Source organism: Salvelinus fontinalis, chromosome 30 (assembly GCF_029448725.1).
Source record: "Salvelinus fontinalis isolate EN_2023a chromosome 30, ASM2944872v1, whole genome shotgun sequence".
NCBI lineage: Eukaryota > Metazoa > Chordata > Actinopteri > Salmoniformes > Salmonidae > Salvelinus > Salvelinus fontinalis.
In genome coordinates, this window is record NC_074694.1 from 3,641,709 (window position 1) to 3,659,796 (window position 18,088).

General features: G+C 45.2%; 1 protein-coding gene across 2 annotated transcripts in view; it reads left to right on the top strand.

Annotated features, from left to right (window-relative positions):
* Window positions 1–16,964, top strand: part of LOC129828545 (BTB/POZ domain-containing protein 3) — a 66,750-nt gene extending 49,786 nt beyond the window's left edge. The window contains exons 2-6 of one of the 2 annotated variants that reach the window (XM_055889567.1): window positions 688–778; window positions 2,535–2,653; window positions 3,184–3,385; window positions 11,789–11,983; window positions 14,759–16,964. In XM_055889567.1, the coding sequence (XP_055745542.1) occupies window positions 688–778; window positions 2,535–2,653; window positions 3,184–3,385; window positions 11,789–11,983; window positions 14,759–15,394 (1,243 nt within the window). In that variant the 3' untranslated portion in view covers window positions 15,395–16,964. The remainder of the gene's footprint in view (window positions 1–687; window positions 779–2,534; window positions 2,654–3,183; window positions 3,386–11,788; window positions 11,984–14,758) is intronic. The other variant, XM_055889568.1, reaches the window with a different exon arrangement.
* Window positions 16,965–18,088: the final 1,124 nt, after the last annotated feature.

The following is an 18,088-nucleotide window of genomic DNA, read 5'->3' on the forward strand; positions in this document are numbered from 1 at the left end:
AGCTTCATGCATTACGTTTCCGTAGCCGAGAAGCCGCATACAAAACTAAGATCATCATGCGCAATGCCAAGCGTTGGCTGGAGTGGTGTAAAGCTCACCTCCATTGGACTCTGGAGCAGTGGAAGCGTCTTCTCTGGAGTGATGAGTCACGCTTCACCATCTGGCAACCGAGTCTGGGTTTGGTGGATGCCAAGACAATGCTTACTGCCCCAATGCATAGTGCCAACTGTAAAGTTTGGTGGATCAGGAAAAACGGTCTGGGGCTGTTTGTCATGGTTCGGTCTAGGCCCCTTAGTTCCAGTGAAGGGAAATCTTAACGCTACAGCATACAATGACATTCTAAACGATTTTATGCTTCCAACTTTGTAGCAACAGTTTTGGGATGGTCCTTTTTTCAACCCCATTTCTCAACTTTCTTATGAATTGGAACACCGACTCTCCCCGTCCTTACTAATGCTCTTGTGGCTGAAGAGAATCTAGTGACCTAGTGGAAAGCCTTCCTAGAAGAGTGGAGGCTGTTACAGCAGCAAAGGGCAGATCAACTCCATATTAATACCAATGATTTTGGAATGAGATGTTGGACGGGAAGCTGTCCACATACTGTTGGTCATGTAGTGTATTAGTGTGTAGTGTATGAGAGTTACTCTTAGCATACAGCACAGGTGATTGATCTGGTCTGTTTTTCAGGAACTCTGTGATGTTCAACAATGAGTTGATGGCCGATGTTCACTTCGTGGTGGGACAGACCGGAGGGACTCAGAGACTTCCAGGACACAGGGTAAGTGTAACCAGCTGGGATCGAACCCTTCTCCTGATCGTCACGGTCCAACGGTGATAATTCAGATTAAGGTAGGGATAATATATCACTAGAGCATGATTTCAAATAACCTCTGCTACATAAGACTTATATCTAACTGTCCTCCGCTACATAAGACTTTTACCTAACTGTCCTCCGCTACATAAGACTTTTATCTAACTGTCCTCTGCTACATAAGACTTTAATCTAACTGTCATCCGCTACATAAGACTTTTACCTAACTGTCCTCCGCTACCTAAGACTTTTACCTAACTGTCCTCCGCTACATAAGACTTTTACCTAACTGTCCTCTGCCACATAAGACTTTTACCTAACTGTCCTCCGCTGCATAAGACTTTTACCTAACTGTCCTCCGCTACATAAGACTTTTACCTAACTGTCCTCCGCTACATAAGACTTTTACCTAACTGTCCTCCGCTACATAAGACTTAAGACTTTAATCTAACTGTCCTCCGCTACATAAGACTTTTACCTAACTGTCCTCCGCTACATAAGACTTTTACCTAACTGTCCTCCGCTACATAAGACTTAAGACTTTAATCTAACTGTCCTCCGCTACATAAGACTTTTACCTAACTGTCCTCCGCTACATAAGACTTTTACCTAACTGTCCTCCGCTACATAAGACTTTTACCTAACTGTCCTCCGCTACTTAAGACTTATACCTAACTGTCCTCCGCTACATAAGACTTTTACCTAACTGTCCTCCGCTACATAAGACTTTATCTAACTGTCCTCCGCTACATAAGACTTTTACCTAACTGTCCTCCGCTACATAAGACTTTAATCTAACTGTCCTCCGCTACATAAGACTTTTACCTAACTGTGCTCTGCTACATAAGACTTTCATCTAACTGTCCTCCGCTACATAAGACTTTTATCTAACTGTCCTCCGCTACATAAGACTTTATCTAACTGTCCTCCGCTACATAAGACTTTTACCTAACTGTCCTCCGCTACATAAGACTTTAATCTAACTGTCCTCCGCTACATAAGACTTTTACCTAACTGTGCTCTGCTACATAAGACTTTCATCTAACTGTCCTCCGCTACATAAGACTTTTACCTAACTGTCCTCCGCTACATAAGACTTTTACCTAACTGTCCTCCGCTACATAAGACTTTTATCTAACTGTCCTCCGCTACTTAAGACTTTTATCTAACTGTCCTCCGCTACATAAGACTTTTATCTAACTGTCCTCCGCTACATAAGACTTTTACCTAACTGTCCTCCGCTACATAAGACTTTTATCTAACTGTCCTCCGCTACATAAGACTTTTACCTAACTGTCCTCTGCTACATAAGACTTTCATCTAACTGTCCTCCGCTACATAAGACTTTTACCTAACTGTCCTCCGCTACAAAAGACTTTTACCTAACTGTCCTCCGCTACTTAAGACTTAAGACTTTTACCTAACTGTCCTTCTAAACTTAAGACTTAAGACTTTTACCTAACTGTCCTCCGAAACTTAAGACTTAAGACTTTTACCTAACTGTCCTCCTCTACATAAGACAGTACATAGGTACTGTTTAAGGAGACCACATCATCATCATCATCATCATCATCTTCCAGTTCTGTCTCACCATCTCTTCTCTCTCTCCAACAGCTCTACACTGCTAAGAAGTACATTGTGCCCCACCTGGCCAGAGCCTGTGTTAACTTTCTGTTCTGTCTTCCAGTTCTCTGTCTCACCATCTCTTCTCTCTCTCCAACAGTATGTTCTCGCTGTTGGCAGTTCGGTGTTCCATGCCATGTTTTATGGAGAGCTTGCGGAAAACAAAGATGAAATCCGGATTCCGGACATGGAGCCTGCAGCATTCCTGGCCATGTTGAAGTAAGGAAGAAGTCCTCTCGTTTTCTTACCTCCATATATTTCTCCTCTTCCCTCTATTTCTGAATTCCAAATTGAACATTTCTCTCTCTCTCTCGTCTCTCTCTCTCTCTCTCTCTCGTCTCTCTCTCTCTCTCTCTCTCGTCTCTCTCTCTCTCTCTCTCTCTCTCTCTCTCTCTCTCTCTAATATCTTGCATATCAAACTGTAGCTAGAGCCCTATTGTCCCTGGTTAAATATAGTGCACTATGAAGGGAACAGGGTACCATATGGATCGCAAACACAGTGTTGAAATGTACCCTGATAATGTTACAGGCCTTGGGATGGAGGTGGTGAGGTCAGTCTAGAATAAATACTGTACAAGATAAGGCACTGATTTCTCCATCTAATATTTCACACAGCTTTTTTTTTTTTTTTTGCAGTACATTAATCAATCATCAATAATAAGAGTCAAAATCAAAAAATAACTGGCAACATGTTTCTATATTATAATTATTATTCTAATACCCAGCCCTCTACCTGTACCTGTCCCCAGGTACATCTACTGTGATGAGATTGACCTGAGTGCTGACTCAGTGCTGGCCACGCTCCACACTGCTAAGAAGTACATCGTGCCCCACCTGGCCAGAGCCTGTGTTAACTTCCTGGAGACCAGCCTTTCGGCCAAGAATGTCTGCGTCCTGCTGTCACAGAGCTGTCTGTTTGAGGAGCCGAAGTTGACGCAGCGCTGCTGGGAGGTGAGAAACCTTTGTGAATATTGGATTGATGAGGAGGCGGGTGAGAAACCTTTGTGAATATTGGATTGATGAGGAGGCGGGTGAGAAACCTTTGTGAATATTGTACTGACAAGGAGGAGGTGAGAAACCTTTGTGAATATTGGATTGATAAGGAGGAGGTGAGAAACCTTTGTGGATATTGGATTGATAAGGAGGAGGTGAGAAACCTTTGTGAATATTGGATTGATAAGGAGGAGGTGAGAAACCTTTGTGAATATTGTACTGACAAGGAGGAGGTGAGAAACCTTTGTGAATATTGGATTGATAAGGAGGAGGTGAGAAACCTTTGTGAATATTGGATTGACACGGAGGAGGTGAGAAACCTTTATGAATATTGGATTGATAAGGAGGTAGTTTTACTTCTGACAGCATTTATTAAAGAAAATGGGTCACTATAATATAGTAGTTTCAGGAACATCTTTCCAAAAATAGAACAGGATATGTTACATAGGGATAGGGCATTATGGGTACTGTCAAATATAATGCTACTATTATACGCTAAACAAAAATATAAAATCAAAATGCAACAATTTTAAAGATGACTTGAGTTACAGTTCATATAAGGAAATCAGTCAATTGAAATGAATGAATTAGGCCCTAATCTATGGATTTCACATGACTGGGAATACAGATATGACTCTGTTGGTCGGGGCGTGGATCAGAAAACCAGTCAGTATCTGGTGTTGCCATCATTTGCCTCATGCAGCGTGACACATCTCCTTCACATAGAGTTGATCAGGCTGTTGATTGTGGCCTGTGGAATGTTGTCCCACTCCTCTTCAATGGCTGTGTGAAGTTGATGGATATTGGCGGGAACTGGAACACGCTGCCGGGACACGTCGATCCAGAGCATCCCAAACATGCTCGATCAGTGACATGTCTGAGTATGCACGCCTTGGAAGAAGTGGGACGTTTTCAGCTTCCAGGAATTGTGTACAGATCCTTGCGACATGGGGCCGTGCTTTATCATGCTGAAACATGAGGTGTTCGGGGTGGATGAAAGGCACGACAATGGGCCTCAGGATCTCGTCACGGTATCCCTGTGCAAATTGCCATAGATAAAATGCAATTGTGTTCGTTGTCCGTAGCTTATGCCTGCCCATACCATAACACCATCACCACCATGGGGAACTCTGTTCACAACGTTGACATCAGCAAACCGCTCGCCCACACGACGCCATACAGCCCGGTACAGATGAAACTTGGATTCATCCGTGAAGAGCACAATTCTCCAGCATTGCAGTGGCCATTGAAGGTGAGTATTTGCACACTGAAGTCGGTTACAAAACCAAACTGCAGTCAGGTCAAGACCCTGGAGAGGATGATGAGCCACGGAGATGGGCTTCCATGAAACCGTTTCTGACAGTTTGTAGAGAAATTATTCCGTCGTGAAAACCCACAGTTTCATCAGATGTCCGGGTGGCTGGTCTCAGACGATCTCGCAGGTGAAGAAGCTGGAAGAAGAAGGTCCTGGGCTGGCGTGGTTACACGTGGTCCTGCGTTTGTGAGGCGAGTTGGTCTTACTGCCAAATTCTCTAAAACTATGTTGGAGGTAGCTTATAGTAGAGAAATTAACATTTTGTTTTCTGGCAACAGCTCTGGTGGACTTTCCAACAGTCAGCATGCCAATTGCATGTTCCCTTAAAACTTGAAAAATCTGTGGCATTGTCACGATCGTGTGGAGGATTGACGGACCAATACGCAGCACTTGGAAAATAAGCCATCTTCTTTTATTTTAAAAGATGACGAAAAATAAACACGAAACACTTAATACAAAAACAAAACAAGAAAACGATCGTGAAGCTAAAACAACGATGTGCACACACTGGCTACAAACGTATCACATAGACAATTACCCACAACCAATGAGAGCCTATGGCTACCCTAAATAAGGCTCCCAATCAGAGACAACCGAAATCAGCTGTCTCTAATTGGGAACTCATTCAGGTAACCATAGACTCTCCTAGACAACTAAACATACATAGACAACGCTAGACACCTGAACTCCACACAAACCCATATACTACACAACAACCCCTTTACCATAAAAAACACCCAAAACCAACAAAACAAAAACATTCCCCATGTCACACCCTGACCTAACTAAAATAATAAAGAAAACAAAGAATACTAAGGCCAGGGCGTGACATAACCCCCCCCTTAAGGTGCGAACTCCGGGCGCACCATTACACAGTCTAGGGGAGGGTCTGGGTGGGCTTCCATCCATGGTGGCGGCTCCGGCTCTGGTCGTGGTCCCCACGTCACCACAGTCCCTAACCGCCTCCTTCGCTTCCTCCAGATGACCCCCCTCCACATTAACCACACTGCATTAAGGGGCAGTTCCGGACTAAGGGGCAGTACCAGGGTAAGGGGCAGTACCAGGGTAAGGGGCAGTACCAGGGTAAGGGGCAGTACCAGGGTAAGGGGCAGCACCAGGGTAAGGGGCAGCACCAGGATAAGGGGCAGCACCAGGATAAGGGGCAGCACCAGGATAAGGGGCAGCTCCGGACTGAGGAATGGCAGCTCCGGACTGAGGAATGGCAGCTCCGGACTGAGGGACTGCAGCTCCGGACTGAGGGACGGCCCATGGCTGGCTGACAGATCTGGCTGCTCATGGCTGGCTAACGGATCTGGCTGCTCATGGCTGGCTGACGGATCTGGCTGCTCATGGCTGGCTGACGGATCTGGCTGCTCATGGCTGGCTGACGGATCTGGCTGCTCATGGCTGGCTGACGGATCTGGCTGCTCATGGCTGGCTGACGGATCTGGCTGCTCATGGCTAGCTGACGGATCTGGCTGCTCATGGCTAGCTGACGGATCTGGCTGCTCATGGCTAGCTGACGGATCTGGCTGCTCATGGCTAGCTGACGGATCTGGCTGCTCATGGCTGGCTGACGGATCTGGCTGCTCATGGCTGGCTGACGGATCTGGCTGCTCATGGCTAGCTGACGGATCTGGCTGCTCATGGCTAGCTGACGGATCTGGCTGCTCATGGCTGGCTGACGGATCTGGCTGCTCATGGCTGGCTGACGGATCTGGCTGCTCATGGCTGGCTGACGGATCTGGCTGCTCATGGCTAGCTGACGGATCTGGCTGCTCATGGCTAGCTGACGGATCTGGCTGCTCATGGCTAGCTGACGGATCTGGCTGCTCATGGCTAGCTGACGGATCTGGCTGCTCATGGCTGGCTGACGGATCTGGCTGCTCATGGCTGGCTGACGGATCTGGCTGCTCATGGCTAGCTGACGGATCTGGCTGCTCATGGCTAGCTGACGGATCTGGCTGCTCATGGCTAGCTGACGGATCTGGCTGCTCATGGCTAGCTGACGGATCTGGCTGCTCATGGCTAGCTGACGGATCTGGCTGCTCATGGCTAGCTGACGGATCTGGCTGCTCATGGCTAGCTGACGGATCTGGCTGCTCATGGCTAGCTGACGGATCTGGCTGCTCATGGCTAGCTGACGGATCTGGCTGCTCATGGCTAGCTGACGGATCTGGCTGCTCATGGCTAGCTGACGGATCTGGCTGCTCATGGCTGGCTGACGGATCTGGCTGCTCATGGCTGGCTGACTGATCTGGCTGCTCCTGTCTGGTTGGCGGCTCTGGCAGATCCTGTCTGGTTGGCGGCTCTGGCAGATCCTGTCTGGTTGGCGGCTCTGGCAGATCCTGTCTGACGGACGGCTCTAGCGGCTCCTGTCTGGCTGGCGGCTCTAGCGGCTCCTGTCTGGCGGACGGCTCAGTGGGCTCATGGCAGACGGGCGGCTTTGCAGGCTCATGGCAGACGGGCGGCTTTGCAGGCTCATTGCAGACGGATGGCTCAGATGGCGCTGGGGAGACGGATGGCTCAGATGGCGCTGGGGAGACGGATGGCTCAGATGGCGCTTGGCAGACGGGCAGTTCAGTCATCGCTGTGCAGACGGCAGACTCCTGCCGGCTGAGGCGCACTGTAGGCCTGGTGCGTGGTGCCGGGACTGGTGGCACCAGGCTGGGGACACGCATCTCAGGGCTAGTGCGGGGAGCAGCAACAGGACGCACAGGACTCTGGGGACACACAGGAGGCTTGGTGCGTGGTTTAGACACTGGTGGTAAAGGGCTGGAGACACGCACCATATAGCTAGTGCGTGGAGGAGGCACTGGTGGTACTGGGTTGGGGCGGGGAGGTGGCGCCGGAAATACCGGACCGTGCAGGCGTACTGGCTCCCTTGAACGCCGAGCCTGCCCAACCTTACCTGGTTGTATGCTCCCCGTCGCCTGACCAGTGCGGGGAGGTGGAATAACCCGCACCGGCCTATGTAGGCGAACCGGGGACACCATGCGTAAGGCTGGTGCCATGTACGCCGGCCCGAGGAGACGCACTGGTGACCAGATGCGTTGGGCCGGCTTCATGACATACGGCTCAACGCTCAGTCTAGCCCGGCCGATACGTGGAGCTGAAATGTACCGAACCGGGCTATGCACGCGTACAGGAGACACCGTGCGCTCTACTGCGTAACATGGTGTCTGCCCGTACTCCCGCTCTCCACGGTAAGTACAGGGAGTAGGCGCAGGTTTCCTACCTGACTTCGCCACACTCCCTTTAAGGCCCCCCCCAAGAAATTTTTGGGTTGTACTCACGGGTTTCCAGCCTTGTCTCCGTGCTGCCTCCTCATATCGCCTCCTCTCGGCTTTAGCTGCCTCCAGCTCTTCACGAGGAAGGCGATATTCTCCAGGTTGTGCCCACGGCCCCTTACCATCCAGTATCTCCTCCCATGTCCATGAATCCTGTGTAGGTAGGTCCTGTTGCCGCTTTCCATGCCGCTTGGTCCTATGGTGGGTAATTCTGTCACGATCGTGTGGAGGATTGACGGACCAATACGCAGCACTTGGAAAATAAGCCATCTTCTTTTATTTTAAAAGATGACGAAAAATAAACACGAAACACTTAATACAAAAACAAAACAAGAAAACGATCGTGAAGCTAAAACAACGATGTGCACACACTGGCTACAAACGTATCACATAGACAATTACCCACAACCAATGAGAGCCTATGGCTACCCTAAATAAGGCTCCCAATCAGAGACAACCGAAATCAGCTGTCTCTAATTGGGAACTCATTCAGGTAACCATAGACTCTCCTAGACAACTAAACATACATAGACAACGCTAGACACCTGAACTCCACACAAACCCATATACTACACAACAACCCCTTTACCATAAAAAACACCCAAAACCAACAAAACAAAAACATTCCCCATGTCACACCCTGACCTAACTAAAATAATAAAGATAACAAAGAATACTAAGGCCAGGGCGTGACAGGCATTGTGAGTCCAAGCCCTGTCCAAGCCGGGGGAGATGGGTGAGGGGGAGGGGTTCTACTAAGCTATAATGAATTATTTTAAGAAAAACAAGGATTTTTTTTTGCTATTTGATTTCGAATTTTAAGACCCCTTGAAGTATCAAAAACATGCATTAAATGAAAAATCTTATTTGGCCTTGCTGCTATTAGCCCATACAAATGAATAACATAGTCACTACATAGAACAACAGATAGTCCCACTCAAATAATCTACAGGATGTTTGTTCTGACGTGTCTGTCCTATATCTGACAAACACAAGAAACAGTTTTTATTTTATTTTTGACATGTATTTAACCCCTTATTTTTGGTTCTAAACAGTCTCCATAGTTACTTCCATGCATTTTTTCAACTGGTACCGGGGGACCTTCAGACCAGTGAGTGTGAGAGTGAGAGTGAGAGTGAGAGTGAGAGTGAGAGTGAGTGTGAGAGTGAGAGTAAGAGTGAGTGTGAGAGTGAGTGAGAGTGAGCGTGAGTGTGAGAGTGAGAGTGGGAGTGAGTGTGAGAGTGAGAGTGAGTGTGAGAGTGGGTGAGCGTGAGTGGGAGAGTGAGTGTGAGAGTGAGAGTGGGTGTGAGTGAGAGTGAGAATGAGAGTGAGACTGAGTGTGAGAGTGAGTGTGAGTGTGAGAGTGAGAGTGAGTGTGAGTGTGGGGGTGAGTGTGATTGTGAGAGTGAGTGTGGAGTGAGAGTGAGTGTGAGTGTGAGAGTGAGTGTGAGTGAGTGTGAGAGTCAGTGTGAGTGTGAGAGTGAGAGTGAGTGTGAGAGTGAGTGAGAGTGAGTGTAAGTGTGAGAGTGAGAGTGGAGTGAGAGTGAGTGTGAGTGTGAGAGTGAGTGTGAGTGAGTGAGTGTGAGAGTCAGTGTGAGTGTGAGAGTGAGAGTGAGTGTGAGAGTGAGTGAGAGTGAGTGTGAGTGTGAGAGTGAGAGTGAGTGTGAGAGTGAGTGTGAGTGTGAGAGTGAGAGTGAGTGTGAGAGTGAGTGAGTGTGAGTGTGAGAGTGAGAGTGAGTGTGAGTGTGAGAGTGAGAGTGAGAGTGAGTGTGAGTGTGAGTGTGAGAGTGAGTGTGATTGTGAGAGTGAGTGTGGAGTGAGAGTGAGTGTGAGAGTGAGTGTGAGTGTGAGTGAGTGTGAGAGTCAGTGTGAGTGTGAGTGTGAGTGTGAGAGTGGGTGTGAGAGTGAGTGTGAGAGTGAGTGTGAGAGTGAGGGCCCAGTCCCACCTGGGGCCCAGTCACCTGGGGCTCAGTCACCTGGGGCTCAGTCACCTGGGGCTCAGTCACCTGGGGCTCAGTCACTTGGGGCTCAGTCACCTGGGGCTCAGTCACCTGGGGCTCAGTCACCTGGGGCTCAGTCACCTGGGGCTCAGTCACTTGGGGCTCAGTCACCTGGGGCCCAGTCACCTGGGGCTCAGTCACCTGGGGCTCAGTCACCTGGGGCTCAGTCACCTGGGGCTCAGTCACCTGGGGCCCAGTCACCTGGGGCTCAGTCACCTGGGGCTCAGTCACCTGGGGCTCAGTCACCTGGGGCCCAGTCACCTGGGGCTCAGTCACCTGGGGCTCAGTCACCTGGGGCCCAGTCACTTGGGGCTCAGTCACCTGGGGCTCAGTCACCTGGGGCTCAGTCACCTGGGGCTCAGTCACCTGGGGCTCAGTCACCTGGGGCCCAGTCACCTGGGGCTCAGTCACCTGGGGGTCAGTCACCTGGGGCTCAGTCACTTGGGGCTCAGTCACTTGGGGCCCAGAGAGGGGAGAGTTCAGGCTTGTCTTTCACATGTCCCTGGTTCTATGCAGAATATCAGAAAGGGAAGAGGACAGAATGGAACATTGTCTTCATATGTGAATGTGTCTTTACCTATTCTTAAACCATGTGAAGGGATGGCGTGATTAATGGGGAACCAATTACTTGTCTCCAAAATGTCTGTGCGCCAGTCACTCCCACCTTTTCCCATTGGGGGGGGGTGTATGGCAGTGTCTGGAACCATTGTATGTCCTCTCTGATCTTACACTTGTCCTGGGATAGTGTATGACCTAGAGGCTCACTCCCCTCAGTGAGCTTGTCCAGAAGTGGGGTCAAGAGGGGGTTTACTTGAGATGGGCGTATCTAGAGTTGACAATTGATATATGCCATTGAATGAGTTGATGTTTTTGTACTATGAAGTATCAGGAACGAGATTAGAAACTCGTCTGAGGGACCAAACTGAACGATAATTTATAGCCAATGCTTTCTGGCTACGGGATACTCAAGTAATAGTCTTCTTTGTGAACTGTTCCTAATATCTGTGGTTTGTCATGTCAAAGGGGGGTGGATCTTTGCTATAAAAGATCTCGGTAGCTATTGTGTTGACACTCTCAACGGTTCATTAGAAATGGCGAATCGTTGAAAGTCAAATGCTAATGCTAAGCTCTTATTATTAAAGATGTAGTTTAAGTATAACTCTGACTGGTGTGTGAAGTTTGTCTCTCCTCATTTGGTAATACAGAAAATAAACACCGCACGCAACAGACGATTTTGTGAGAAGACCGCTTTTATGGACTCATGGTCTGACAAACACTACTCCATCTCTGTAACCTTTCACCACAGATGTGGACTGATGCAGTGGACAGCGACGCATCAAGCTCTAGCTTAATTTGCAAATTAGATTTCCTCGGGGGTGCAAACATCGCCCTTAGGGGGTTAATCAGCTTCTTGATATGCCACATGTCAGGTGGAAGGTTTATCTTGGCAAAGGAGAAATGCTCCCTAACAGGGATGTAAACAAATTTGTGCACAAAATTTTAGAAAAATAAGCTTTTTTTTGCATATGGAACATTTCTGGGATATTTTATTTCATCTCATAAAACATGGGACCAACACTTTACATGTTGTGATTTTATTTTATATCAGTATATTTTGGGCTAAAATGCATTTATCATTGATGTTGTCTGTTATCTTGAATTGGACCAGTGTGTCTCTGCAAGCTGAAGAAAGATGCGGCCAAAACGCATCTGTAGCCTACAGATTATTCATGCTGTCCATCCTCCATCCCACCAGGTGATTGACGCCCAGGCAGAGCTGGCCCTGCGGTCGGAGGGTTTCACTGACATCGACTCCCAGACACTAGAGAGTATCCTCCAGAGAGAGACCCTCAACGCCAAGGAGGAGGTGGTGTTTGAGGCAGCTCTGAGCTGGGCCGAGGCAGAGTGTCAGAGACAGGAACTCACCACCTCCATCGACAACAAACGCAAGGTACTACTAACGGGATTACAGCAACAATGACAGTAACTAGCAACCCAACATTTTAGCCATTATTGCAAGAGGTTGACGAGGTTGCTAGGTGTTTTACATTTTTTCAATTTCACCTTTATTTAACCAGGTAAGCTAGTTGAGATCTGATTTGCAACTGCGACCTGGCCAAGATAAAGCAAAGCAATTAAACACATACAAAAACACAGAGTTACACATGGAATAAATAAACATACAATCAACAATACAGTAGAAAAAAAGCAAACAAAAAGTCTATATACAGTGAGTGCAAATGAGGTGAGATAAGGGAGATAAGGCCATAAATAGGCCATAGTGGTGAAGTAATTACAATATAGCAATTAAACACTGGAATGGTAGATGTGCAGAAGATGAATGTGCAAGTAGAGATACTGGGGTGCAAAGGAGCAAGATAAATAAATAAATACAGTATGGGGATGAGGTAGTTGGATGGGTTATTTACAGATGAGCTATGTACAGGTGTAGTGATCTGTGAGCTGCTCTGACAGCTGATGTTTAAAGTTAGTGAGGGAGATATGAGTCTCCAGCTTCAGTGATTATTTGCAGTTCGTTCCAGTCATTGGCAGCAGAGAACTGAAAGGAAAGGCGGCCAAAGGAAGAATTGGCTTTGGGGGTGACCAGTGAGATATACCTGCTGGAGCGCATGCTACGGGTGGGTGCTGCTATGGTGACCAGTGAGCTGAGATAAGGCGGGGCTTTACCTAGCAGAGACTTGTAGTTAACCTGTAGCCAGTGGGTTTGGCGACGAGTATGAAGTGAGGGCCAACTAACGAGAGCGTACAGTTCGCAGTGGTGGGTAGTATACGGGGCTTTGGTGACAAAATGGTTGGCACTGTGATAAACTGCATCCAATTTGTTGAGTAGAGTGTTGGAGGCTATTTTATAGATGACATCGCCGAAGTCGAGGATCGGTAGGATGGTCCGTTTTACGAGGGCATGTTAGGCAGCAAGAGTGTTCGGTGAAGGTCACTACATTCTATTATGAATGTGTTTATTGATGATATCTTATGCTAATCTACAATAGTATGGCATGTTTAGGGGTACTTTGGCTCCTTAGTGGCTCCTCCTCCTCAGTGTGTCAAGTATTTGGGGTTTACCAGGTGTGGTTTTAATATATGCAGTTGAAGTCGGAAGTTTACATACACTTAGGTTGGCGTCATTAAAACTCGTTTTTCAAAGACTCCACAAATTTCTTGCTAACAAACTATAGTTTTGGCAAGTCGGTTAGGACATCTACTTTGTGCATGATACAAGTAATTTTTAAGACAATTGTTTACAGACAGATTATTTCACTTATAATTCACTGTATCACAATTCCAGTGGGTCAGATGTTTACATACACTAAGTTGACTGTGCCTTTAAACAGAAAATTATGTCATTGCTTTAAAAGCTTCTGATAGGCTAATTGACATAATTTGAGTCAATTGGAGGTGTACCTGTGGATGTATTTCAAGGCCTACCTTCAAACTCAGTGCCTCTTTGCTTGACATCATGTGAAAATCAAAAGAAATCAGCCAAGACCTCAGAAAAAAATTGTAGACCTCCACAAGTCTGGTTCATCCTTGGGAGCAATTTCCAAACGCCTGAAGGTACCACGTTCATCTGTACAAACAATTTTTGTGGGCAGAACTGAAAAAGCGTGTGCGAGCAAGGAGGCCTACAAACCTGACTGTTAAACCAGCTCTGTCAGGAGGAATGGGCCAAAATTCACCAAACTTATGTGGGAAGCTTGTGGAAGGCTACCCGAAACATTTGGCCCAAGATAAACTATTTAAAGACAATGCTACCAAATACTAATGTAAACTTCTGACCCACTGGGATTGTGATGAAAGAAATAAAAGCTGAAATAAATCATTCTCTCTACTATTATTCTGACATTTCACATTCTTAAAATAAAGTGGTGATCCTAACTGACCTAAGACTAGGGATTTTTCACTAGGATTAAATGTCAGGAATTGTGAAAAACTGAGTTTAAATGTATTTGGCTAAGGTGTATGTAAACTTCCGACTTCAACTGTATATATTTTTTTTGAATGAATGAATGAATCAACAATGAATGAATCAATCAATGAATCAACTGTATATTTTTTTTTGAATGAATGAATGAATCAACAATGAATGAATCAATCAATGAATCAACTGTATATATTTTTTTGAATGAATGAATGAATCAACAATGAATGAATCAATCAATGAATCAACTGTATATATTTTTTTGAATGAATGAATGAATCAACAATGAATAAATGAATCAACAATGAATGAATCAATCAATGAATCAACTGTATATATTTTTTTGAATGAATGAATGAATCAACAATGAATGAATGAATCAACAATGAATGAATGAATCAACAATGAATGAATCAATCAATCAATGAATCAACTGTTTTTTTTTTGAATGAATGAATGAATCAACAATGAATGAATGAATCAACAATGAATGAATGAATCAACAATGAATGAATCAATCAATGAATCAACTGTATATATTTTTTGAATGAATGAATGAATCAACAATGAATGAATGAATCAATGAATCAACTGTATATTTTTTTTGAATGAATGAATGAATGAATCAACAATGAATGAATGAATCAATGAATCAACTGTATATATTTTTTTGAATGAATGAATGAATCGACAATGAATGAATGAATCAATGAATCAACTGTATATATTTTTTTTAATGAATGAATGAATCAACAATGAATGAATGAATCCTCTTTCTATTTATAGGTGCTAGGCAAGGCCGTATTCCTCATTCGCATCCCCACCATGACATTGGACGACTTTGCCAATGGAGCCGCTCAATCAGGCATCCTGACCCTGAACGAAACCAACAGCATCTTCCTGTGGTACACCGCAGCCAAGAAACCGGACCTCCAGTTCGCCAGCCAACCACGGAAGGGCTTGTCTCCTCAGCAATGCCACCGTTTCCAGTCCTGTGCCTACCGGAGTAACCAGTGGCGCTACCGGGGACGCTGTGACAGCATTCAGTTCACCGTGGACAAACGCATCTTCATCGCCGGGTTCGGCCTCTACGGCTCCAGCTGCGGATCGGCGGAATACTCGGCTAAGATTGAGCTCAAACGCCAGGGCCTTCTCCTCGGACAGAACCTGAGTAAATACTTCTCTGATGGTTCTAGCAACACGTTCCCCGTGTGGTTTGAGTACCCCGTGCAGATAGAACCGGATATGTTCTACACGGCCAGTGTGGTGCTGGATGGGACCGAGTTGAGTTACTTTGGACAGGAAGGCATGACGGAGGTGCAGTGTGGGAAGGTGACCTTTCAGTTCCAGTGTTCGTCAGACAGTACTAACGGAACCGGAGTCCAAGGGGGACAGATACCTGAACTCATCTTCTACACATAAAGAAATCTAATGCCTAATGTGTACCTTCTTTCACCATCCACATGTCTGGTCCGCGTCCTCTCACCTCCTTGGAAAAGTATCCCATGAACATGTGCGGACGGGAGCGGAACGTTCAATATTGCAACATTTCGTTTGAGTGGCCTTAGCGCACAGTGCGGAAGAGGAAGGTATGAATTATGGACCATACCATTAGTTTGGCAGTAAATTGACCTAGTGGCCTCATGGGTGGAATGTAATTCCTATTTTTCATAATTGCATTATTAATTAACATTTTTTTTTTTTTACTGAAAATCCAGTGTTTCTATGTCAAATGGTGTTGTGATATTTCAGTCTTCTGTGATGTGTATAAATTGTAATATTGGGATGCAAACTCAAAAAGTAATACATTTCGACTCGATATCTGACATGATACAGCCCGTATCCATGTGTGTGAGGTATATACCTTCGTAGATGTGTTAACTGTAACCAATACATACTCTGTGTAACCCTGTTTTAGCCCACCGCACAAAAACGTTTTAAGGACGTTGGATGGTCACAATGTGTCCATGCTGACTGAGAATGGATTTAGTTTCTAGGTATCACGCCCTGACCTTAGTTCCTTTGTTATGTCTCTATTTTGGTTTGGTCAGGGCGTAATTTGGGTTGGGCATTCTATATATTTGTTCTATGTTTTATATTTCTGTGTTTGGCTGGGTGTGGTTCTCAATCAGGGGCAGCTGTCTATCGTTGTCTCTGATTGAGAACCATTCTTAGGTAGCCTTTTCCCACCTGTGTTTTGTGGGTAGTTGTTTTCTGTTTTTGTGTGTCTGCACCAGCCAGAACTGTTTCGGTCGTTCCCTTTGTTATTTTTGTTATTTCAGTTTTCATTAAATAAATATAGACAAGTACCACGCTGCACCTTGGTCCTCTCCTTCCAACAGCCGTTACACTAGGTGGTACTTTATTTGCAAGTGCTGGAAGTCTTTATGATAGTGGACCCATTACTGTCTTGGACAGATATTTTCTTTGTACATTGTGTCAATATATTTTGGATTTCTCTCTTTCTATACGTGCGAAAGAACAGATATCTAATTTGTGAATTCGAAAACGCGTAATTCAGGATTCTGTTTTGGTGCTGTTAGATGGTCCCCCACTCTGTTATAATTTTTTTTTAAATAGTCTCTAACAAAGGGGGATGAACTGCAGAGGATCAGCACCGGATTCAATATCATGACATGTTTCTGCTGTGTATATAGGCATAGCCCCCTTTTTTCAATTTTTGCCTAAATGACATATCCAAATCGAACTGCCTGTAGCTCAGGCCCTGAAGCAAATATATGCATATTCTTGGTACCATTTGAAAGGAAACACTTTGAAGTTCGTGGAAATGTGAATTGAATATAGGAGAATATAACACAATAGATCTGGTAGAAGAAAATACAAAGAAAAAAAAACAACCACCATCTTTGAAATGCAACAGACCAGCCATCACTCTGGATGTAATTCCAATGGTGTCCACAAGATGGCAGCGGTGTATGTGCAAAGTGTCAGACGGATAACTTGAAGTATGAGCGAGCTACATGGCATTTAGCGTAAAGTCACCCAGGTACATTTGGGAAAATCGTGAAGGAGACATTTGCATTCATATTACATTTTTCTGTAAGAATATCATCAAATCGGTAAACTTGGACTTTGATTGAGCTTTTCCAGTATTAGTAGCCATATTATAAGTTCAACACTTGCAAAACAACAAGTTTTCATAACTTCATAACTCTGAATATTCTTATAATTCTGGTCAAAAATGAAAAGGCATCCTGTCATACAAGGTGAGTAGCTATTGGTGCTTATTTGACAAAGTTAGAGTCAATTAAGTTCAGACCGCCTGCGTCATCGGCGTGCCATGTAGGCGTCGCTCTCTGACCAAATATGGTGTCCTACAGGATATATTACCCCCCTAATGATATAGTGAAGTCTGGTTACGTTCTAGGATCTCTGAGGAATAGATACAAACGTGATTTGACTGGTTGAAACTACATTTAGGGTTAGATTTTCACAGATTCCTTTCTTTGCAAATTGAACGAGTGGAAATACAAAATCCATCGTGCTTCTGCTATATGGACCTTTTTAGGATATGAAAAAGGATTTTATCTAACAAACCAACACTTCATGTTATCTCTGGGACCCTTTGGATGATAAATCAGAGCAAGATTTCAGAATGTAAGTACACATTTCACCTTCAGAGGTGGAACACCTTCAGCGGTGAAAAAAGTTATCCTCAAACAATAGCATGGCATTTTTTCGCAGTAATAGCTACTTTAAATTGGACAGTGCAGTTATATTAACCTGTTTGGCGTGCAAGCCCGACCTCGGACCGAAAATGACACCCCTGCAGGGCGCGAAATTCAAAATCTATTTTTTAAAAATATTTAACTTTTACACATTAACAAGTCCAATACAGCATTTGAAAGATAAACATCTTGTCAATCCAGCCAACATGTCCGATTTTTTAAATGTTTTACAGAGAAAACACCACATATATTTATGTTAGCTCACCACCAAATACAAAAGTGGACAGACACGTATGAATTATGATTATGAAGTATGAATTATGATTGAAGTAGCATGCACAACCAACCGAAATAAACTAAAACCAACCTAAAGAGCCCAGAAAAAACGACCTCAGATGACAGTCATATAACATGTTACACAATAAAT